The 25,601-nt window shown below is 41.8% G+C and overlaps 1 protein-coding gene across 1 annotated transcript; it reads left to right on the forward strand.

Moving 5' to 3' along the window:
• Positions 1 to 318: 318 nt before the first annotated feature.
• Positions 319 to 23,537, forward strand: mef2b (myocyte enhancer factor 2b). Its single transcript, XM_039000534.1, has 9 exons — positions 319 to 502; positions 15,352 to 15,435; positions 15,550 to 15,753; positions 16,067 to 16,201; positions 16,463 to 16,652; positions 17,469 to 17,614; positions 22,130 to 22,241; positions 22,321 to 22,429; positions 22,785 to 23,537. Exons 2-9 carry the CDS (start codon positions 15,382 to 15,384, stop codon positions 23,110 to 23,112), a joined length of 1,278 nt encoding a protein of 425 aa, XP_038856462.1. The 5' UTR covers positions 319 to 502; positions 15,352 to 15,381; the 3' UTR covers positions 23,113 to 23,537.
• The last annotated feature ends 2,064 nt before the right edge of the window (positions 23,538 to 25,601 follow it).

Genomic DNA, 25,601 nt, shown 5'->3' on the forward strand with positions numbered 1-25,601 from the left:
GTATGATGAAAATATCACATCTAACAATAACATAAAAACTAAGAAGCAAGCATGTCATATTGACACAAACTATTTGGAGCATCAGTTGTGACAGCCTTCATTGAATTGTAGCCTAGTTCTGTAGTCTCTCGTCAACTGAAATGTTGGCTAGCGGAGGCGCATGAGTGTATCAGCGCTAAGCCAATGGGCACAGCCGAGGGGCGGTATACATGATAATTTACAAATGGGCTGCAGCCAGCTGTTGCTGCCGGAGATGTGCGCGCGGTTGGAAGGAGCGCTCCTGAATCATCATCCTCGAGCATCAAGTGGACACCTCTAGCCACGGAACTGCGTATTCTATTCACTTCAACGAGGCCGAAGAGCTCTTGAATCATTTTGAGACAGGAAACAAACTAGTAATATACTCTGCTGTCGTAATTTCTCAGTAAATATCGGGTCAAACGCAAAGCCTACAGTAAAGAAAAAGGGAAAAACGTGACACTGGAGAAACATCAAAGAATAGGTGAGCTGAGCGCATACCTTTGTTGGTTTCCTCTGTCAAAACAACATTTAACACAGTTACTCTCCGAGTTGCCTAAAATACATTTTATATTCTGAGGATACTGTAAGTTATTGCATAGTCACATGCTATTACTATGTAAGTAACTTAGATAGATACTTAGGAATGCCTAACTCTGGGACAGGGCTATTATTAACCGAGTATTTTTGAATGACGTCAGCAATTCAGTCATTATTTGGCAGTCTTATTTATTATTAGCAACAACACACGCAGGCCTCACAGCTGTATTTATAGTGCTGTTGCCCAGTTGTATAATTATGTAAGACTGTCATGTGCCTGCTTATGCTGTGCTTGACACAGAATTTCACTTGATACATTTAATGGGCAATCACCAGTAGGTCTGTTTTTATTGATGGTTTCCTCTTGGTGAAAAGAGATAGTTATAACCCCCTGATAGGATCAAATATATGATTTTTCTAAATGTTAGCAAGAAGCTAATAGTAGTGTTCAAGCAGTTGAAAAGTGAGATTTCATCCAATGAAGCAAGTCATGGAAAAAGTAGACCTAGGCTAATGCTTGCATGATAAATAGTAATACATGTTCATTCTATAGCTGTATCCCACTGAGTCATACCTCAGTCAGATCATATTTGTGTGAGAATTGAAGATGAAAGGAAAGGGATAGCAAAATGTATGCATATTTCCAGTTGTGGAACATATAATGCGCCAAGTATACCCAACAAGACATGAAACTTTCAGCTAATTTATCTACACATCATAATAATGACTGACAAATATAACATTTATAGTGTGCATAAATAATGGATATTTGGGGTGAGGGGTGTATTGTGTTTGTTGTTATTTCATTCCCATTGCATGTACAACATTTTGTTAAGTAATGCACATGTTATGGTGCATTTTTAAATGCTAGAGAACATTTATACACTGTTTTTTGTAAGCACTACATCTATTTTAGATGATGCCAGTGGCTTAGTGGGTGTAAATGATACTGTCACAATAGGGAGGCAGGCTTTTCTATCCTGATGGAAAGATTCTCTGTGCTGCAAATATGTTCAGTGGAATCTGGTCCAGTGGCTGTTTAAATTCATTTTCTTTATGCTTACACTTTAATCTCATTCAGCTTTGCAAAAATCTTAACTTGCATCAAAGCATTGCTAACAGAGAATGTGCAAACAGCAATAGAAAGGCACACATTATGTGGTTAGGATCCATAAAGAAAAACATGTATTCAAAGTAGAATATTTAAGAATCAACCGTTTTTTGTAAAATACTGAAATATTTCCAATGCTCAATTGCAAGAAATATGTGTTTATTGCGTACTGAACAGTTGAAATTATTTGCATGACTTGACAACCTCTGTGTTTGTTATTCTTGTGGTCAAGTTGATTTTCCATGGACAGCAATATGTTTGTTCTGAAAGAGAGCATCTTTGACCTCTTGGTTTCATAATAAAACCACAAAACTTGGTCACTCAGTATTGAACCTGTTGACCCTTGTGAGTACCTCACTGTCTCTCTCTGACGTTTTCTAAGCTGAGAAATGACAGTATAGTCTTGACATGACACTATGGTCTCTATGGTCATCAAAAATCCCAAAAGCCAGACCAGAAAAATCAGTTGTCCTACCCATAGTGTGTTTCTATTCTGTCTCAATCCAAAATATCCAGGAAATTGAATTATCTCCTGTTAAAATTAGCCAAATATTTTCACACCTCAGTTTTGCAAAGGTCCAGCCAGGGAGTGATTGAATGTAACGAAGCGTATGAACTGTCTGACCCTGCTATATCACTAAATTTTAAATACACATGGGGTAAAATGTTGATTTTTCAACCATAAATCAGTCTCACAAATTTATACTGTATAAAATAAAATAAAATCTGTCTTTATCCCAGATTTCATGCAAACCTTAATGTGTGATACATAAATGTGTGATACACACAATAAATTAAGTGTTAACTTCATGCCTCACAAGTATTTTTTTAAATTTCAAATTTTTATAATTGAGGTTTGTTGATGATAATTGTGTAGAGTCAATAAATGTTTGCGTCGGCATGGTTGCCTTGGCTTAGGGGCTTTATGTATTGGGTTATGCAAATAGGATTTCTGCCTTCTATTTTGAGACCTGGTTTCTCATCTTGCCATTGAGCTGAAATGACTGGCAGAAGCATCAACAACTAATACTGAAAAAATGTGTTGGGCTTTGGCCTGGTCAGGTGCCATATGCTCTGCTTGTATGCTTATTTCCAGCTAATATTGTATGGTAGTTGAATCATACTGTAACCTAAATCTATGCTTCTCTATTCAAAGTTATAAGCCTAAAAGGGTAAATATATGGTTATTGCAAAGAGTAAACATTAGCACAAAACATATTTATTTTTAATGGAATGTGCATGACACAGTTATTATCGTCGTGTAAAGATACAGTAAGTATCAGTGTTCATGAGTAAGTTCCCATTTAACATTCACTGGAATTAACATTCAGTGTGTTAGTGAGAAGTAACGCCTCTGTATCAAGTCCCCCACTCATGAAGTAGTGCTACAGCGTTGACTGGTAATGACACAACAGTTTGTTGTTGGTGTTCACCCCGTGTTGTCACAGTGAGACACTCAGCAATTAGTCTGTCCCTGTCTCCAGGGACTGCATGGTGTCTTTGGGAGAGAGAGCCTGACTGTGTTAGAGGCCTGCTCTGTTAGTGTGTAATGGTCTCGTTTCCACTGTCTGGCCTCTGGGAAGATGTCAGAGGAAGCTGCTCTCGGTCCCTAGGAGCTGTAGACCCTGTATGCGTGCAATTATTGCACTATTCCCTCAGAACAGCCTCAATTCATCGGGGCATGGACTCTACAAGGTGTCGAAACTGTTCCACGGGGATGCTGGCCCATGTTGACTCCAATGCTTCCCATAGTTGTGTGTAGTTGGCTGGATGTCCTTTGGGTGGTGGACCATTCTTGATACACACAGGAAACTGTTGAGCATGAAAAATCCAGCTGCGTTGCAGTTCTTGACACAAACCGGTGTGTCTGGCACCCACTACCATACCCCATTCAAAGACACATATTTTGTCTTGCCCATTCACCCTCTGAATGGCACATATACACAATCCATGTCTCAATTGTCTCAAGGCTTACAAATCATTTTTTAACCTGTCTTCTCCCCTTCATCTACACTGATTGAAGTGGATTTAACAAGTGACATCAATAAAGGATCTTAGCTGGTCTTGGTCGTAGATACCAGGATCTCTGGAGTGTAAAAAAGTGTATGTATAGTGTCATCGGAAATTAAGACCATAAAATGTGGTCATTAGCTCCCAAGGCAGCCAAATGTATATTATCATCAACACTAATGATTTTACAGACAGTGAAACTCTTGCTGACAGCTACATTGCTGTCCTCCTTGGCTGTTTTTAGCCTTTTTGAGACCTTGAGCGGCAGTTGTCATACAGACTGCATTATCCAGAATTAGGTGACATTAGGCGTGTGCGGGTTTACTGGCTGTAGTGGTTTGAGAAACATTCGAAACCACTCTGAGAAGGCCAAGTCCTCACCGTTTAGGGGAGGTAAATGCTATATTTGCCTGGCTGTGTGAGAGGGGGGGTTGTCTGTGGTGAGAAGTTATATCTGAGAGAAAGGAACTTTCTGTAAACCCCTATGTGATAAAGATCTCTGGCTTCTCTTTAGCTCAGATCTCCCACTTCCCTCTATTCTCTTAATTTACATTTGAGGTGAGATACTATCTTCTGCAGAAGAAAATGTAGGCCTGCTACACTCCAAAAAAAATGCTGGGTTGTTTGGTTGACCCAACTGCTGGGTTGTTTGGTTGACCCAACTGCTGGGTTGTTTGGTTGACCCAACTGCTGGGTTGTTTGGTTGACCCAACTGCTGGGTTGTTTGGTTGACCCAACTGCTGGGTTGTTTGGTTGACCCAACTGCTGGGTTGTTTGGTTGACCCAACTGCTGGGTTGTTTGGTTGACTCAACTGCTGGGTTGTTTGGTTGACCCAACTGCTGGTTTGTTTGGTTGACCCAACTGCTGGGTTGTTTGGTTGACTCAACTGCTGGGTTGTTTGGTTGACCCAACTGCTGGGTTGTTTGGTTGACCCAACTGCTGGTTTGTTTGGTTGACTCAACTGCTGGGTTGTTTGGTTGACCCAACTGCTGGGTTGTTTGGTTGACTCAACTGCTGGGTTGTTTGGTTGACCCAACTGCTGGTTTGTTTGGTTGACCCAACTGCTGGGTTGTTTGGTTGACTCAACTGCTGGGTTGTTTGGTTGACTCAACTGCTGGGTTGTTTGGTTGACCCAACTGCTGGTTTGTTTGGTTGACTCAACTGCTGGGTTGTTTGGTTGACCCAACTGCTGGTTTGTTTGGTTGACTCAACTGCTGGGTTGTTTGGTTGACTCAACTGCTGGTTTGTTTGGTTGACTCAACTGCTGGTTTGTTTGGTTGACTCAACTGCTGGGTTGTTTGGTTGACTCAACTGCTGGGTTGTTTGGTTGACTCAACTGCTGGGTTGTTTGGTTGACTCAACTGCTGGGTTGTTTGGTTGACTCAACTGCTGGGTTGCAGGCGTTGGTTCACTTAGTTGGGTTCTTTTCTATAAAAACTGCTTGGTTATTGGTGCTGGGTTATTGAGCTATGACCCAGCGGGTCAGATCAGTAGACTAGAGGCGTAGTTTAGTAGGGGCTTGGCATTCAGACAATTCTTTTTAACCACCCATGAGTGTAAATGTCATTCCTGTTCATCTGTTCTGTTGCATAGTTGTCACATGTGAAGGTTGGATATTAAAATGTTTGTAGTTTCAATGATGCTTACAGAAGTGTATGAGCTTCCTGAAAGTCTATGTAAATCCCATTGTTGGGATGCAATAAGATGGTATACCTTATTATAATCCGTAATAAATCATCAAAATATTAAAGAAGAATGTGTAAAAAAAAAAAAAAAAAATGCTCTTTGCATTATGCAAACTTAACCTACATTTACTCTTATGGCTTGCCAATAAGAGCTTGCTGAAAGCCACGCCCCTACAAGCCACACCACCTGAAAATACACCAAAGATTGCATTAAAAAAGAAACAGCTGCTAGGTCAACCCAGCATGAGAGTAAAAAATATCAAAATTATGCTTAAATTAACCCATGTTTGGGTAATCCCAACAACTCAACATGTTGGGTTATTCACGCAACCCAACTAGCTGGGTCAAAATAAGATGTGTTCTGTCCACTATTTAACCAGTGCTGGATTACCAAATAACCCAAATTGGGTTGTTTTTAGCCCATAATTTTTATAGAGTGTATTCATGTACAGTGTTATGACCTGGCTCATAGTTCGTAACAACAAAAAGAAACCACGCCTGACTTAAATGTTAAAAGTAATACATGTATTAAACTAAATAATGCTAAATACAAAAATACAACATAAGCTATGGATGTCTGTAGGATCAGTAGTGTATGCAGGGTGTTGTATGGTGAAAACCAACTAAAAACCCAAAAGGTGGTGGAAGCCAACCTGCCAGTCAGGGAAGAGAGAATGTTGGCTGATGTGCTCACCCTTAATAGCCTGCAGGCCAAGCCTTCCCAGGTGCGCCACATCAACTGACAATCCTCCCAGCTCTGCCCACTGGGCTCCTGCAAAAAGCATCCCAGCAGACAGAGTGGGAGGGATGTCACAACAGTTGGTTGTATAGTGTAATGGCGCCACAGTTATTTTCATTCAGTACAATGCAAGGTGATGCAATCATAAATGGTGCAGTCATTTGGTGTGTTCTTGGTGGACGTCTTGTTTATGCAATCCAATATCAGAGCAGTTACTACTAATTTGGCCCAGTATCTGTTACTAGTACGCTGCACTATAAATTTATTAGACTTGTCTACTTTCTAATTCTGGCAGTCTTAATAAAGCGGTATTATTCGTAAAGAGTTTTCATCCATAGAACATTTTGTGAGTGCCAACGATGTATGAATTAAAACATTGATTCTGTTGCGTTTTACAGTGTGATAGGTGAGAGTGTCTTGTCTGTAGAGGCTAAGTCCAGTGGATACTTTATAAGGTAATGATAGGTGCACAGAGGTGGATTCCTCAGAAATGCCCATAGTGCCTGTGTGCCAAGCATGGGCGAGGGGGCAGCGGGCACTCTGGGGGACTCTGGGGGTCGTGGGAACACCGGCACCATATCCGTTCACTCACAATTTGGATGTAGCCTCTAAATATAGAGGAGGTCATACATGCCCAATATGAGAGGAAAACGAGGGGAATACTCCTCTGGGCTTTGCATCAGTAGAGACAGTACAGTTCAGTCAGCTGCTTAGACAGCCTGCAGCTACGGCCAATCCAGCTGAGGATAGGGATGCAGAGAGCTGCAATAGGCCTTACTTTCTGATCTCAACAATCAACTTATCTCAAGCAATAAAACACAAACATTTTGTGTGATATACGACCGGTATTGTTATCACTTACTTTGCAGTAAGGTGCTGAATGTGATTTCTTGATCTTGATCTGTAACTTATTGGTGTGCTAACAATGCAAGCATATACTGTACCAACCTGTTGAGGACAGAGGGTGCTATTTTCACTTTGGGGGAAAATCGTGCCCAATTTAAACGGCCTCGTACTCTATTCTTGCTCGTACAATATGCATATTATTATTACTATTGGATAGAAAACACTCTCTAGTTTCTAAAACCGTTTGAATTTTGTCTGTGAGTAAAACAGAACTCATTTGGCAGCACACTTTCTGACCAGGAAGTGGAAAGTCTGAAAAGGATGCTCTGTTCAAGGGCCTGCCTATAAATGGGCATGATACGTATGACTATACATGCACGTCATACACCTTCCCCTAGATGTCAAGAGGAAGTGAGAGAAGAAATGAAGTGTTTATCTTGGTCTGAGGTGGAATAAATCCTCTTGGCACGACGAGTCATCCATTTCCTGTTTTCTGGAAAGCGCGAAGATGGACCTGGAATTGCCTTCTGAAAAGCTGTCGTTATAGGCAACTACTATCTCCGGCTTTGATTTTATTTGATACATGTCACAATATCATCGTAAAGTATGTTTTTTCAATATAGTTTTATTAGATGATTGAAATTTTTTCGGGACGTTAGGCGTGTTGCATTGTCTGTGTTTGTTGACGATGGAGAGCTTCGCGCCACTTGACCAGTGTGCTTGCTAATTCAAGAGGGAAAAACGATGTTCTAAATCCAAACAACGACTGTTCTGGACAAAGGACCCCTTGTCCAACATTCTGATGGAAGATCACCAAAAGTAGGACCCATTTTGTGATGCTATTTCATATATCTGTCGAACTGTGTACTAGTAGTTTTGCGCCCAGGTTTTGGCCACTCTCTCGCTATAACATAAGCCTTATGTCGTAATGAAGATATTTTTAGAATTCTAACACTGCGATTGCATTAAGAACTAGTGTATCTATCATTTCCTATACAACATGTATTTTTTTGTAATGTTTATGAATAGCTATTTGGTCAGAATAGGTGAGAGTCTAATAGAAATATCCGCACATTCTGGGAAAAAGAAGCTACGTTAGCATAATGGATAACCACTGATTTCAGCTCTAAATATGCACATTTTCGAACAAAACATAAGTGTATGTATAACCTGATGTTATAGGACTGTCATCTGAGGAAGATTTATGAAGGTTAGTGAAAATTAATATCTTTTGCTGGTTTATTCGCTAACGCTAACGTGCCTATTGCTATCGCTAACGTGCCTTGATGAATGAATGCGGTAGTGTGGTAGGCTATTGTAGTAAGCTAATATAATGCTATATTGTGTTTTCGCTGTAAAACACTTAAAAAATCTGAAATATTGGCTGGATTCACAAGATGCTTGTCTTTCATTTGCTGTACACGATGCATTTTTCAGAAATGTTTTATGATGAGTATTTAGGTATTCCACGTTGGTCTCTATAATTACTCTGGCTGCTTCGGTGCTATTTTTGACGGTAGCTGTGATGGTAGCTGCAATGTAAAACTGATTTATACCTTAAATATGCACATTTTTCGAACAAAACATAGATTTATTGAATAACATGTTATAAGACTGTCATCTGATGAAGTTGTTTGTTGGTTAGTTTGGTTGGTTCTTGGTTAGTTAGGTTGGCTTTGTGCATGCTACCTGTGCTGTGAAAAATGTCTGTCCTTTTTTGTATTTGGTGGTGAGCTAACATAAATATACGTGCTGTTTTCGCTGTAAAACATTTTAAAAATCGGACATGTTGGCTGGATTCACAAGATGTGTACCTTTCATTTGCTGTATTGGACTTGTTAATGTGTGAAAGTTAAATATTTCTAAAAAATATATTTTGAATTTCGCGCTCTGCCTTTTCAGTGGAATGTGGGAGGAGTTCCTCTGGCGGAACGCCTGAGCAGTAAAGGTTAAAGGGCAACTCCGCAACTTTTCAACCTCAAACTCATTATCTTCAGCACCATACCAATGTCTATAATACAGTGCATTAGGAAAGTAGTCAGACCCCTTCCATTTTTACACATTTTGTTACGTTACAGCCTTATTTTAAAATGGATGAAATATATCATTTTCCTCATCAATCTGCACACGATACCCCATAATGACAAAGCGAAAACAGGTTTTTATACATTTTTGCAAATGTATTAAAACTAAAAAACAGAAATACCTTATTTACATAAGTATTCTGACCCTTTCCTATGAGACTCGAAATTGAGCTCAGGTGCGTCCTCTTTCCATTGAACATCCTTGAGATATTCTTACAACTTGATTGGAGTCAACCTGTGGTAAATTCAATTGATTGGACATGATTTGGAAAGGCACACACCTGTCTATATAAGGTTCCACAGTTGAAAGTGCATGTCAGAGCAAAACCAAAACCATGAGGTCGAAGGAAAAAAGTCAAATCAAACTTTATTTGTCACATGTGCCGAATACAACAAGTGTAGCCCTTACTGTGAAATGCTTACTTACAAGCCCTTAACCAACAGTGCAGATGTAGGTAGGGGTGAAGTGACTATGCATAGATAATAAACAGTGAATAGCAGCAGTGTATAAAACAACTGGAGGGGAGCGGGGGGTGTCAATGTAAATAGTCCGGTGGCCATTTGGTTAATTGTTCAGCAGTCTTAAGGCTTGGGGGTAGAAGCTGTTAAGGAGCCTTTTGGTCCTAGACTTGGCGCTCTGGTACCGCTTGCCATGCGGTAGCAGAGAAAACAGTCTATGACTTGGGTGACTAGAGTCTCTGATGATTGTATGGGCTTTCCTCTGACACTGCCTATTATATAGGTCCTGGATGGCAGGAAGCTTGGCCCCAGTGATGTACTGGGCCGTACGCACTACCCTACTGTAGTGCCTTACGGTTAGATGCCGAGCAGTTGCCATACCAGGCGGTGATGCAGCCGGTCAAGATGATCTCGATGGTGCAGCTGTAGAAATTTTTGAGGATCTGGGGACCCATGCGTAATCTTTTCAGTCTCCTGAGGAGGAAAAGGTTTTGTCGTGCCCTCTTCATGGGGAGGTGTTTAGTCCCAGGGTCCTTAGCTTAGTAATGAGCTTTGTGGGCACTATGGTGTTGAATGATGAGGTGTAGTCAATGGACAGCATTCTCACATAGGTGTTTCTTTTGTCCAGGTGTGAAAGGGCAGTGTGTAGTGTGATTGAGATTGTGTCATCTGTGGATCTGTTGGGGCGGTATGCTATTTGGAGTGGGTCTAGGGTATCCGGGAGGATGCTGTTGATGTGAGCCATGACCAGCCCTTCAAAGCAGGTGTACCGTAGAGCTCCGAGACAGGATTGTGTCGAGGCACAGATCTGGGGAAGGGTACCAAAAATGTCTGCAGCATTACAGGTCCCCAAGAACACAGTGGCCTCCATCATTCTCAAATGGAAGAAGTTTGGAATCACCAAGACTCTTCCTAGAGCTAGCCACCTGGCCAAACTGAGCAATCAGGGGAGAAGGGCCTTGGTCAGAGAGGCGACCAAGAATCTGATGGTCACTCTGACAGAACTACAGAGTTCCTCTGTGGAGATGGGAGAACCTTCGAGAAGGACAACCATCTCTGCAGCCCTCCACCAATCAGGCCTTTATGGTGACCAGACGGAAGCCACTCCTCAGTAAAAGGCCCCTAAATGACAGCCAGCTTGGAGTTTGCCAAAAGGCCCCTAAAGGACTCTCAGACCATGAGAAGCAAGATTCTCTGGCCTGATGAAACCAAGATTGAACTCTTTGGACTGAATGCCAAGTGTCACGTCTGGAGAAAACCTGACACTATACTTACGGTGAAGCATGGGGGTGGCATCATTATGCTGTGGGGATGCTGTTCAGCGGCAGGGACTGGGAGACTAGTCAAGATTGAGGCAAAGATGAACGGAGCAAAGTATAGAGAGATCCTTGATGAAAACCTGCTCCAGAGCGCTCAGGACCTCAGACTGGGGTGAAGGTTCACCTTCCAACAGGACAACGACCCTAAGCACACAGCCAAGACAACGCAGGAGTGGCTTCGGGACAAGTCTCTGAATGTCCTTGAGTGACCCAGCCTGAGCCCGGACTTGAACCCGATCGAACATCTCCGGCGAGACTTAAAAATAGCTGTGCAGCGACGCTCCCCGTCCAATCTCCCCATCCAATCTGATCTGCAGAGAAGAATGCGAGAAACTCCCCGAATACAGGTGTGCCAGGCTGTAATCGCTGCCAACGGTGCTTCAACAAAGTACTGAGTACTGGGTCTGAATACTTATGTAAATGTGATATTTCCATTTTAAGTTTAATAAATTAGCAAAAAACGTAAAAGCTGTTTTTGCTTTGTCATCATGGGGTATTTTGTGTAGATTGATGAGTATTTTTTTTTCTTTTATCCATTTTAAAATAATACTAACATAACAAAATGTGGATAAAGTCAAGGGGTCTGAATACTTTCCGAATGCACTGTGTGTGAAAACGGCGTGTTTCTATGATTTGTGGTTAAAACGAAAAAAATGGTCTTAAAAAATGTTTCTCTGTGAAATCACAGGGTAGAATTGAAAGTAAGAAAAACAGTGATTTTCCAAAACCTGCAACGAGTTTCTCGCCGGAACGAGGTATTTTCTTGCTCTCCACGTCACCTCGAATCTCATAGTGTTAAAAAAAAGAAAAAAAGGTTGTAACTTTTGATGACTTTGATAACGTTATATTTTTTTCTACAAAATGTAGAAAATCACAGTTTTTACATATATAGACACTGGTATTGTGATTTAGATCGCTTTACAGTGTTCTCAACTGTCATTCCCAGCTTTGCAAATAGGCTGCCATTGGACCCCCCCCCCCCCCCCCCCAGAACTGCCTGAACATGGTAGAAGAGGGGGTGGTTTGCAACTTTTCCTGGTCTAAAACACACTTTTTATTTTATTTTGCTGTATTCCACCTTACAGGGAGCTGGCTGGTGTACACTGGTCCCGGGGTAACCCAGACTAAGGGAGTGCCAGCCTTGCATGGGCCTGCTCTAACTTTAGCCCCTATCGCCTCATCAGGGTATAAATAAATAGGCTGCAATGACGAGGGGGAAGGGTTAAAGAAAACAGATGACATTTTCCCATACTGTATGGTGGTTGGTGCTCTTATTTTGATAAGGTTGAGTGACACCACTGTGTATGGGCCTACCCTGCACAGAGACATTTCTCTTGCTTTGTTAGCTCTTTTACATATAATGTCGATCTCTAAAAAGCTACCAGGAAAGGGCTGAAAATAATATATTTAGCCTTAGAAATAAGGTTAATGAAATCAATAACTTGCTGACATGAGATAATATGAATATATTAGCCATTTCTGAGACTCACTTAGATAATTCATTTGATGATACAGCAGTAGCAATATAAGGATAAAACATCTATAGAAGAGACAGCAATGCTTATGGGGGAGGTGTTGCTGTATATATTCAGAGCCATATCCCTGTAATGCTTAGAGAGGATCTTATGTCAAGTGTTATTGAAGTGTTGTGGTTGCAGGACTCTTGGCATATCTAAAGCCTTTTCTTTGGGGTGTTGCTATAGGCAACTAAGTGCTAACAGTCAGTATCTAAATAATTTGTGTGAAATGCTTGGTAGTGTATGTGATGTAAACAGAGAGGTCTACTTTCTTGGGGACCTGAATATTGACTGGTTTTCATCAAGTTGTCAGCTCATGAGGAAGCTTCTCATTGTAACCAGTGCCTGTAATCTTGTTCAGGTTATTAATCAACCTACCATGGTGTTTACAAACACTACAGGAACAAGATTATCCACATGTATCGATCACATTCTTACTAATTCTGTAGAACTTTGTTCTAAAGCTGTATCCGTACCCATTGGATTCAGTGATCACAATATAGTGGCTATATCCAGGTAAGACAAAGTTCCAAAAGCTGGGATCATACAAAAGATTTTGCTGTGACTTATGTGGATGATGTTAAAAATATTTGTTGGTCTGATGTGATTAATAAGAAGCATCCAGATGCTGCACTTGATGAATTTATGAAATTGCTTCTTCCAATTGTTGATAAACATGGACCTGTTAAGAAACTGACTGTTAGAACTCTTAAGGCTCCATGGATTGATGAAGAATTGAAAAACTGTATGGTTAAAAAAGATGGGGCAAAAGGAGTGGCTAATAAGACTGGCTGCACACCTGACTGGTTGACTTACTGCAAATTGAGAAATTATGTGACTAAACTCAACAAAAAGAAGAAACTGTATTATGAAGCCAAGATCAATGATATAAAGAATGATGGAAAAAAACATTGTACTTTAAATAAAATTATGGGCAGAAAGACAAGTTCAACTCCATCTTTCATCGAATCAGATGGCTTATTCATCACAAAACCATTTAATTATTATTTTATTGGCAAAGTGGGCAAACTTAGGCAGGAAATGCAAACAACAAACAGTGAGCCATGGTATTCATACATAAAAACACAAATAATGAAAGAAAAGCATTGCAAGTTTGAATTTTGTAAAGTTAGTGTGGGAGAGGTGGAAAAATTATTGTTATCGATCAATAACGACAAACCTCCTGGCATTGACAACTTAGATGGAAATCTAGTGAGGATAGTAGCTGACTCTATAGCCACTCCTCTCTGTCATATTTTAATCTGATCCTAGAGGAATGTATTTTTTCTCAGGCCTGGAGGGAAGCAAAAATAATTCCACTACCCAAGAGTGGTAAAGCAGCCTTTACTGGTTCTAACAGCAGACCTATAAGCTTGCTGCCAGTTCTTAGCAAACTGTTGGAAAAATGGTGTTTGACCAAATACAATGCTATTTCTCTGTAAACAAATTAACAACAGACTTTCAGCATGCTTATAGAAAAGGGCACTCAACATGTACTGCACTGACGCAAATTACTGATGATTGGTTGAAATAAATTGATAAGAAGAAGATTGTGGGAGCTGTAATGTTAGATTTAAGTGTAGTTTTTGATATTATTGACCATAACCTGTTGTTGAAAAACTTGTGTTATGGCTTTTCAACCTATGCCATATCTTGGATGCAGAGCTATCTATCTAATAGAACTCAAAGGGTTTTCTTTAATGGAAGCTTCTCTAATGTCAAATGTAAAGTGTGTTGTACCACAGGGCAGCTCTCTAGGCCCTCTACTATTTTCAATTTTAACAATGACCTGCCACTGGCATGTGTGTCCATGTACGCTGATGATTCAACCATATACACATCAGTAACCACAGCTAATGAATTCACTGAAACCCTTAACAAAGAGTTGCAGTCTGTTTTCAAATGGGTGGCCAGTAATAAACTGCTCCTGAACATTTCTAAAACTAAGAGCATTGTATTTGGTACAAATCATTCCCTAAGTTCTAGACCTCAGCTGAATCTGGTAATGAATGGTGTGGCTGTTGAACAAGTTGAGGAGACTAAATTAGTTGGCGTAACCTTAGATTGTAAACGGTCATTGTCAAAACATATAGATTAAATGGGTGTAAAGATGGGGAGAGGTCTGTCCATAATAAAGAGATGCTCTGCTTTTTTGACACCACACTCCAAAAAGCAAGTCCTGCAGGCTCTTGTTTTGTCTTATCTTGGTTATTGTCCAGTCTTGGGGTCGAGTGCTGCAAGGAAAGACCTAGTTAAGCTGCAGCTGGCCCAGAACAGAGTGGCACATCTTGTTCTTCATTGTAATCAGAGGGCTGATATAAATACTATGCATGCCAGTCTCCCTTGGCTAAGAGTTGAGGAGAGACTGACTGCATCACTTCTTCTTTTTGTAAGAAACATTCATGTGTTGAAAATCCCAAATTGTTTGCATAGTCAACTTACAGCTCTGACACACACACTTACCCCACAAGAGGGGGTCTTTACACAGTCCCCAAATCCAGAACAAATTCAAGAAAGCGTACAGTATTACATAGAGCCATTATTGCATAGAACTCTGTTCCATCTCATATTGCTCAAATAAACAGCAAACCTGGTTTCAAAAATTACGGCACAACGCCTCTCCCCTATTTGACCTAGATAGTTTGTGTCTATGTATTGATATGTAGGCTACGTGTGCCTTTTTTATGTGTATGTAGTTCTGTCCTGGAGCTGTTCTTGTCTATTAATGTTCTTTATTATGTTTCATGTTTTGTGTGGACCCCAGGAAGAGTAGCTGCCTCTTTTGAACAGCTAATGGAGATGCTAATAAAATACCAAAGTGCAGTGGTCTCAACCATATGGTTTGCTTTTTGAAAGTTTGTCAGGTTTGATTGTGTAATGGTTTGTTGATGTTGCCATGAGATATACAAGAGATTATTTATCGCAATGGGATATCCTGGTGAAATGTTCTCTCTATTATGTGATGAAAAGGTGATGAGTTAAAATTATTGAGTTTTGATGAAAATGTGATATTTTTTCACAGTGTAAAGCCACCTGTCAGACAGCGATCACAATGGGAAGGAAGAAAATACAAATCTCTCGTATCCTGGACCAGCGGAATAGACAGGTACAACTCTTTGATTATTTCTATCACTTTCCATCATTATTGTATTTGCCATGGTTTAGTTAAACAGTCCCACATGATAAATAATACATTGAACCAATATGTTTCTGTCCCCAGGTGACGTTCACCAAGCGTAAGTTTGGCCTGATGAAGAAGGCGTATGAGCTGAGTGTGTTGTGTGACTGTGAGATTGCCCTCATCATCTTCAACAGCACCAACCGTCTGTTCCAGTACGCCAGCACTGACATGGACAAGGTCCTACTCAAGTACACAGAGTACAGCGAGCCTCACGAGAGTAGGACCAACACAGACATAATGGAGGTATAAATACATTACTAGGTCCACACATTACTCAACATGTTCTCCTATACAGTATGTATAGTCATTTGTTATATCCAAGGTTCCAATTACATTCATTCCCAATGAAGTTGAGATAGCTTTGATTTTTAAATGCTTAAGCTTATGAAATGCTTACTTGGGCAACCCTATAATGCATTGAAAAAACAATGTTGGTACAGCCCACTTCTGTATCATTAGGTCATCCCAAATAGGCAATAGTATAAACAGGCTGTAGTATGTGGTATCCTTAAGGTAATGTCTGTGTGCTGCTCTTTTCTCTGTCCTGTTGCTGTAGACTCTGCGGAGGAAAGGCCTGGGTCTGGACGGGACAGAGCTGCTGGACACTGAGGAGCCCATGCTGGTGGCAGCAGAGAAGTTCGGTTCACTAAGCGAGGGCATGGACCTCTCCCTGGCCCGCCAGCGCTACTACGTAACTACTCACACTTGTCTTATGAAACACATGCTGTCTGAGCCAAAGGCTGTAAATGGACTAAAGCTGTTTCATTGATTTATTGTATTCAGTGAAGAATGGCAGTTTGAGAAAATGATTCTATTGAACGGTCGAACCATTAATTTGACTCAGTGAGCACATTTTGTACTTAAAGAGACACTTTAGCAGTACAATGCAGCTGCAATAGACCTAACTTTCTGATCTCAACTGAAACAGACACTCTCCCATATTTCTCCTCAGGCCCCCTCCCTGCTCTCACCCGAGGCCCAGTTCCTGGTGACTGCTGGCTGTGAGAATGGATACCCCAACTCATCCAACCCCAGCCTGAGCTCCCACAGACCCCCTGCCTTCAAGCCCCTGGGCCCCAGACCAGGCTCAGCCAGCCCTGCAGGGCCCCACAGCCACGCTGCCTTCATGTCTCCACACTCAGGTAAGACCTGGCCCCCTAGTTCTTCTTTGCAAACATTCCTAGAGGGTTAGAGGTACCATTCTTGTCATTGATTGCCTACAGAATGTGAGGCCACCTCAATGCTGTGCAGCTGGCTGTTCAAACAGGAAGTGTGTGTGTGTGTGTGTGTGTGTGTGTGTGTGTGTGTGTGTGTGTGTGTGTGCGTGCGTGCGTGCGTGCGTGCGTGCGTGCGTGCATGTGTGTGTGTTTGCGTGTACGAGTGCATGCATACGTGCTGTGTGAAACAGCCCCCCCCCCCACAAGTGAAACAGCATCTGGAGGCTGATCTTTGGTTTCTGAGCAGTGAGTGTGTTGCACCTGCTGGTCATCTCAGTTGAGCTCAACTCCACTTTTCATACTCTATAGTTAGTAGTAGGGATGCCACTCAATGGTTTGCCATCGCAACTGAACTATCTAGTCAATTAACGCTGCATTTTGAAATGCTTTACACTGTACATTATGAATCTTGTTATTTTCCTTTTTTATCAATACATATCAGAGCAAAACGTATGTAAAAAAAAAAAAAAATGCTTATTATGCTTACTGACTTAAAGTAGTTATTATCAAGGTGTGAATACATTTTTCATTATGAGGTTAACATTAACAATGTACGTTTTGGTAATCTGAAGTGCCCCATGTCTATAAGAGATAAAGTTTAATCCTAAAAAAGAACTTCTGTTTTACAGGTGGAGTGAGTGAGAGAGATTGAGAGAGAGTGAATGAGTGTACTGTCTGTGAGTGAAACATTATTCTACCCACATCTGTTTTTCACTTCCTATTTGTTTTCTCTCTGTAAAGGTATTGGCTACTCCATGTTCTCCCATGGCAACCTGAGCCGGGCCTTGGAGATGAAGACTCCTCCCCCTTTGAACCTGGGCAATGACAACCGGCGGGCAGAGAGCCACCCTGGTATGGGTGGCATTCGCGCCAACCTCAACAGTGCTGTAAGGATCTCTTAAATCCTACTTGTCAGTCATAACAAGAGGTTAGCAGGAGGTTTTGCAGTACTGCAGGCTACAGAATATAGTTTCACTATCACTCATGGACCAATCAGAGAGCAGGGTTATGACAATGTCATTGCAAAGGGACCAATCAGAGAGCAGGGTTATGAGGATGTTATTATGAAGGGACCAATAACAAATACATTTTAATTTGTATTATTAGGATCCCCATTAGCCGACGCCAATGGCGACAGCTAGTCTTACTGGGGGTTATGACAATGTCATTACAAAGGGACCAATTAAAGAGCAGGGTTATGACAATGTTATTATGAAGGGACCAATCAGAGAGCAGGGTTAAGACGATGCCATTACCTAGGGACCAATTAGAGAGCAGGGTTATGATGATGTCATTATGATGGACCAATCAGAGAGCAGGGTTATGGTGATTTCATTATGATGGAACAATCAGAGAGTAGGGTTATGACGATGTCATTAGGATTAATCAATCAGAGAGCAGGGTAATGATGATGTCATTATGATGGACCAATCAGAGAGCAGGGTTATGGTGATTTCATTATGATGGAACAATCAGAGAGTAGGGTTATGACGATGTCATTAGGATGAACCAATCAGAGAGCAGGGTAATGACAGTATCATTATGTTGATGTCATTATGAAGGGACCAATCAGAGATCAGGGTTATGTTACGGTGACCATATTACCACCACACCGGCAGTCACGAGTCATGACAGCAGTCAAATTCCATGTAACCGTTTAGTCACGGTAACTAGGCTTCTCCAAGCTCTGATGCTGCTGATGGTCAATAGTAGCCTACCAAACTTGCTAACTGCCTGGTACTCAGCACTCTATTGTCCCTCTAGTCACTCTGACATCAATGCAAATGTATTCGAAAATCAAATCAAACACTTCATGAGAGCCCATGAGCTCATGTTGCGCAACATTTCTGTAGGCTATGCAATTGCATAAGAAAACAGAGTTTTGATGGCCTCTATTAAGGTGGATCCCATCAGTTTATTTCTCAACTTTCCTAATATTAATCACATTGCTTCGCTTTACAGCAGGAGAATAGCTTATCTGGCTGGCATGAAAATTAACCATGGAATAAGCGTCCTACATTTGCTATTTACAGTGTATTTGGAAAGTATTCAGACCCCTTCTCCTTTTCCACATTTTATTATTCTAAAATGGATCAAATAAAATAAATTCCTCGTCAATCTGCAAACAATACCCCATAATGACAAAGTGAAAACCGTTTTTTAGACATTTTTGCAAATGAATAAAAAATAAAAAACTGAAATACCTTACTAACATAAGTATTCAGACCCTTTGCTGTGAGACTCGAAATTGAGCTCAGGGACATGTTTCTACAACTTAATTGGAGTCCACCTGTGGTAAATTCAATTGATTGGACATAGGTCTGAATACTCATGTTAATGGGATATTTTATTTATTTTATTTTATACATTTGCTAAAATTTCTAAAGACCTGTTTTTGCTTTGTCATTATGGGGTATTGTGTTTAGATTTTAGAATAAGCCTGTAACTTAACAAAATGTGGGAAAAGTCAAGAGGTCTGAATACTTTCCGAATGCACTGTAAGGTCATAGATGACATGTCTTTTTATCCCTGCCCCTGTTCCGAGACAGGTGCATGATAATGGTCCGTTCTAAATCAAAACTAATTTCACACAAATATGATTTTGTATATGTAAAGACAAGATTAAATCAAGAATAGTCTGATGGGTGACAATGTTAGCCTATCACTTGTTGATGATATAATGTCCAGCTTGTGTGCATTAAGGCAAGAAATCATAGTCCCACATGTAGCCTAGCCCATGGGCCTATATGTTTTGATATGGTTTGTATCACAACTAAAGTGGCCAAATAACTTCTTAAAATTAAGCACATTCATCCGCTTACAACTGGTGTTGCTGCGCTTATAATGTGAAGAAATAGCCTAATATTTTATCAGCATTATAAGATACATGTTTTAATCTGTTGCATCAGCCTCTTTTAAAAGGTTTTTGATGTGAGTGGTTGTATTAATCTGGGATCTATCGCATCCCACTGTCACGCCTGCTCCCACTTCCCCTCAGGCTTCCCTTCATTACGTACACCTGTCACCATCATTACGCGCATCAGCACTCATTGGACTCACCTGAACTCCTTTACTTTGTTGATTGCCCCTTTATATCTGTCTGCTCCTCAATTTGTTACCCGTGTCAGCATTATTGTCATTTTGTTTTCCCCTGTCCAGATGCTGTCCGTACTCTGTTCCTGTCCGTGTTTCATTAAATGTTCACTCCCTGTACTTGCTTCTTGTCTCCAGCGCCTGTCCTTACAGAATGCTGACACCACTATTTGAAGCATCAGGGAGTTCTTGTTTTTTGTTTTTGGTGGTGACCGATGGAACAGGGGTTGCCTCAGCTGGCTCGTCGGGCTTCCACGCCTTAGCTAGCTCGAGAGGTTTCCTTTCCTCGGTTGGATCGGCAGGCTCACATCCCACGTCATGCCTCAGCCGGCTCGTCGGGCTCCTACGCCTCAGCCGGCTCATCAGTCTCCCATCCCACATCATGCCTCAGCCGGCCCATCAGGCTCCCACGCCCCAGCGGGATCGTCAGGCTTTCATGTCTCAGCCGGATCGTCGGGCTCCCACGCCTCAGCCGGCTCGTCGGGCTTCTACGCCTCAGCCGGCTAGTCCAGCGCCATGCCTCGGCCAGCCCGTCAGGCTCGCCCAGGTGGGATGCAGGGTGGCGCCCCTAGAAGGGGGGTACTGTCACACCTGCTCTCGCTTCCCCTTTCTGGCACACAAGGGCGCCAGGCTGCCCTTCATTACGCAGACCTGTCACCATCATTACGCACATCAAGACTCATTGGACTCACCTGGACTCCCTTACTTTGTTGATTGCCCCTCTATATCTGCTCCTCAGTTTTTTCCCTGTGTCGCATTATTTTTGTTTTGTTTTCCCCTGTCCAGACGCTGTCCGTATTCTGTTCCTGTCCGTGTTTCATTAAATGTTCACTCCCTGCACTTGCTTCTTGTCTCCAGCATCTGTCCTTACACCCACAACTGCCCCAGAAAATGTTTGGAATATTTATTTCTCGCACAGAAGGACAAGTTGACCAATAGAATACGTCAACCGTTGTACTATGGTGGATAGTAGATTGACATAGGCTAAAGCTTTTGCTGTTCGTTAGGCATACTCATCTTGTTGGCTGACGAAAAGTAAATGTGTAGAGTTCTTCTAGCATCTTAAATATACGCCTTGGAATTCGATAAGAAGAACGCGCACAGTTGCATCCCCGATGTGTCTGTCTTCACTTGTAGCCTACTTTGGAGCTGAGATAGATGCCTGTGAGAAGAACCCAATCATGTGACGGGCATTGGCTAATAAGAATTGCGATATCTGAGAGAGCCATGTGAGTGAGAGGTGCATCAGAACATGTAGCCAGGAGAAGTGAATTATAATTATTATATTCATCATTAGAGTCGCTTCATGCAGCCTTAGAACGTATTAAAAATCTAAACATATAGCTCAATGTTTGTATGACAACTAAAGTTGCATAAATAGCTCTAAATTAAGCATATAGTGGGACCTATTTCTTTGTTAACCACTCAATACAGAATAGCCGCGTGTGCGCACGCCCTCAGAAATCGTTTGGAGAAAACATCCTTTCTATTTTATTCAGCTTTGTTCAATTGTATTATTCATACTATAAAATAATGCCACGGAATTCTAAGCAATTCTTGTCTGCTAAATGAACTAGAGTAGCCCACAGCCATATGGCATAGCCAGATCAGGTCCTAACATAAGGACAACTCCGAGTATGCTATTCTGTTCTTCTGAAATATACTACATTTTCTTCATACCATGTTTCTTTAGACCTGTCTAAAATAAATAATGGATTCATTGTGATGGTGTAGGCTATATTAAATTGATTTATTTGACTTTTTAAAATGTAGGTGACAAAATGCAATGACTGCCACAGCCCCAGTTATGATGACGTCCTAATGATAATGTCATAATGAAGGGACCGATCAGAGAGCAGAGTGATGACGATGTCATTATGATGATGTCATTATGAGGAGACCAATCAGAGATTAGGGTAATGACGATGTCATTACGAAAGGCCAATCAGAGGACCAACCACACTCACGCTTGTACACTATAATTCTCACTCTCACACTTACTCACATGGCCTGTATTTAAGCAATACGGCCTGAGGGGGTGTGGTATATGGCCAATATACCACGGCTAAGGGTTGTTCTTAGGTAAAACGCAACGCGGATATATTGGCCATATATCACAAACCCCTGAGGTGCCTTGTTGCTAACTGGTTACCAACATAATAAGAGCAGTAGAAATAAATGGTTTGTCATACCCATGATATACGGTCTGATATACCACGGCTTTTAGCCAATCAGCATTCAGGGCTCGAACCACCCAGTTTATAATGTTTTGAACTGAGTAAATGCTTCTCTCTCCATGTAATGTTCAGAGAGGCATACTGTACCAGGGCATGCACCCAGGGAACCACATGCTGACCATGGGGAAGGCAGGTCTGCTGGGCCAGAGTCTTGGGGGCTACGGCCTCTCTGCTGGACCATCTGGTAAGACTGCAGCTCTGCTCTTCTGACATCTGTATGTGCTTCTTGGTTAGTGATATAAAATAATCATTCTCTGTCCCAGACTACAGCCACCCAGGTTTCTCCCATGCTGTGAGTCTACAGCGTGGTACAGTAAACCCGTGGCAGACAGCACAACAGCAGGAGCAACATGTACCCCACCTCAGCCCAGTGTAAGACCACTGATATAAAACCTTATTCAATTACTAAGTGTTAAACATTGAACAAGGATGGACCATGATGCTGTTGTTATGAGTCTTCTAGTGCCCTTTATAGGAAAAATAGCATGTGTGGATTTATTTCATGCTTTATGTCCCTCAAACTCAACTTTTGACCTCAAAGCCAGTTCCACTGCGCTTTTTCAGTGTTCCCCTCTAATCAGGGACTAATTTAGACCTGGGTGCAATTAATTATCAGGTAGAACAGAAAACCAGCAGGCCTCGGACTTCGTAGGGTATGAGTTGAATACCCCCGCTCTATGTGATGCATATTCTCTTCCCTTTTCTCTGTCTGCTTGCTGTGTACCAGGATGTCCAGCGGAGGGTGCTCTTTCCCCTCTCAGGCCTCCACCCCCACCACTCCTCCTCACCCCTCCCTCAACCTCAGCATCAAATCAGAGCGAGCCTCCCCGGAGCGCATCTGCTCTGCGACCTCTCCGCCGCTGCAACATCTGAGGCAGCACTCTCCAATGAGCACCCCCGATTCTGCTCTCCCCACCCCTCAGGAACCCTACCCAGCCAATGAGAGAGAGGAATTCTCCAAAGGAGGTTTTCCCTACCCGGCTCAGCAAGGGGCAGAGGAGAAAGGGGGGCTGCCCCTGAGGCAATTAGAAATTAGCGATGGATGGCAGAGATAGTTGGCAGCGACTACCACACACCACCCACTCTCCGCCAAGCCAAGCCTGCCACATGGTTGCCCACTCACAGAGAGAGGAGGATGGGGAGATGAGGTTTATTCATTCACATCATCCCAGAGGAAAGAAAGACCCCCCTTAGAGCTGGGCTGGAATCTCCCTTGTTGGTGATGAACATGTGTCACTGCCTCTCTGATCCTGATCCTGATATATTGTCTGGGTGTGTTGTTGTTGGGTTTTGTTGGTTTGTCTGTGTGTTGGGGTCAGAGGTTATGTCAAACCACATATCAGTGTGGTTCTCTCATCCTGTTTGAGCTACAGAGCAGAGGGTGAGGGAGTATCAGTCATTTAGCCATGTTCTTAGAGCACCGTGTTTCAGAGTAGTACTTTACATTCAGGTCCCCAGTTACAGTGCCTTCGGAAAGTATTCAGACCCCTTGACTTTTTCCAGATTTTGTTAGATTACAGTCTTATTCTAAAATTGAATAAATACTTTTTTTTCATCAATCTACACACAATACCCCATAATGACAAAGCAAAAACAGGTTTTTAGACATTTTTAACATAAGTATTCAGACCCTTTACTCAGTACTTTGTTGAATCACCTTGGCAGTGATTACATCCTCGAGTCTTTTTGGGTATGACGCTACAAGCTTGACACACCTGTATTTGGGGAGTTTCTCCCATTCTTCTCTGCAGATCCTCTCAATATCTGTCAGGTTGGATGGGGAGCGTTGCTGCACAGCTATTTTCAGGTCTCTCCAAAGATGTTAGATCGGGTTCAAGTCCGGGCTCTGGCTGGGCCACTCAAGGACATTCAGAGACTTGTCCAAAAACACTCCTGCATTGTGTTGGCTGTGTGCTTAGGATCGTTGTCCTGTTGGAAAGTGAACCCTCACCCCTGTCTGAGGTCCTGAGTGCGCTGGAGCAGGTTTTCATCAAGGATCTCGCTGTACTTTGCTCCGTTCATCTTTGCCTCGATCCTGACTCGTCTCTCAATCCCTGCCGCTGAGAAACATTCCCACTGCATGATTCTGCCACCACCATGCTTCACCGTAGGAATGGTGCTAGGTATTCTCCAGACGTGACGCTTGGCATTCAGGCCAAAGTGTTCAATCTTGTTTTCATCAGACCAGAGAATCTTGTTTCTCATGGTCTGAGAATCTTTAGGTGCCTTTTGGCAAACTCCAAGCGGACTGTCATGTGCATTTTACTGAGGAGTGGCTTCCATCTGGCCACTCTACCATAAAGGCCTGATGGTGGAGTGCTGCAGAGATGGTTGTCCTCCTTGAAGGTTCTCCCATCTCCAGAGGAACTCTCTAGCTCTATCAGAGTGATTATCGGGTTCTTGGTCATCTCCCTGATCAAGGCCCTTCTCCCCCAATTGCTCAGTTTGGCCAGGCGGCCAGCTCAAGGAAGAGTCTTGGTGGTTCCAAACTTCTTCCACTTAAGAATGATGGAGACCACTGTGTTCTTGGGGACCTTTAATGCTGCAGACATTTTTTGGTACCCTTCCCCAGATTTGTGCCTCAACACAATCCTGTCTCGGAGATCTACCGACAATTCCTTTGACCTCATGGCTTGGTTTGTAAATAAGGTATATCTGTTTTGTCATTATGAGGTATTGTGTGTAGATTGCTGAGGATTTTTTCTATTTAATACATTTTAGAATAAGGCTGTAATGTAACAAAATGTGGAAAAAGTCAAGGGGTCTGAATACTTTTCGGAGGCACTGTATATAACTTTAATGCTTTAGCCTTTAGCCCAAAATCAATGAAGTGGTCAGCTCACAGGAGACCGATTAGGGAGCACCACAGTTCTACTCATCTATCATAGTGGCACGTCCTCTGTGATAGTGAGTGGGAAGTTGGTCTGGATAGGAATTGATTAAAGAAAAACAAAAATGCAATCTGCACTTATGGATTTTTGTATTTAAAATCTGTGCATCAATAAGTCTCTCAGGGATTTGGATCATTGGTTCCATTATACAGGGTTAGTGTTGCTTTTTAAGGCTAGAAAATTACTGAGCAAAGCTGTTTGTTTTTGCACTATATACTGCATAGTTAAAGTCTTTATTTCTGGACACTGGCCTTAGTAATGCAAAATTATGACAAATTTAAGACTAAAGGGAATGTAACATGTGCTTTATTTCTTATAAATGGATATTGTGTTTAATTAAATTATTTGTGAAGCAATATCCAAAACAAGTCAACATTTAGCATATAATGGCATATAAGAATCCCCCATTACTAGTCATCATCATACATCTTCAATCTATTCCTGCTTGTGATGCTCAAGGTCCATATTCACTTTAACCATTTTATAAAGTTGAGCTTTACTACTTTCAGCACTGTTGTATTTTGTTTAAATAAATTCCAGTTATTTATTAATTCCTGAAAAGGAAACACATTTTCAGTGGGGCAATGGGAATAGGGTATGTTGACAATCAGACACCTATCAAATAAACTGCATAAATTAACTTTTGTCTATGG

This window comes from Salvelinus namaycush, chromosome 9 (genome assembly GCF_016432855.1).
Source record: "Salvelinus namaycush isolate Seneca chromosome 9, SaNama_1.0, whole genome shotgun sequence".
Lineage (NCBI taxonomy): Eukaryota > Metazoa > Chordata > Actinopteri > Salmoniformes > Salmonidae > Salvelinus > Salvelinus namaycush.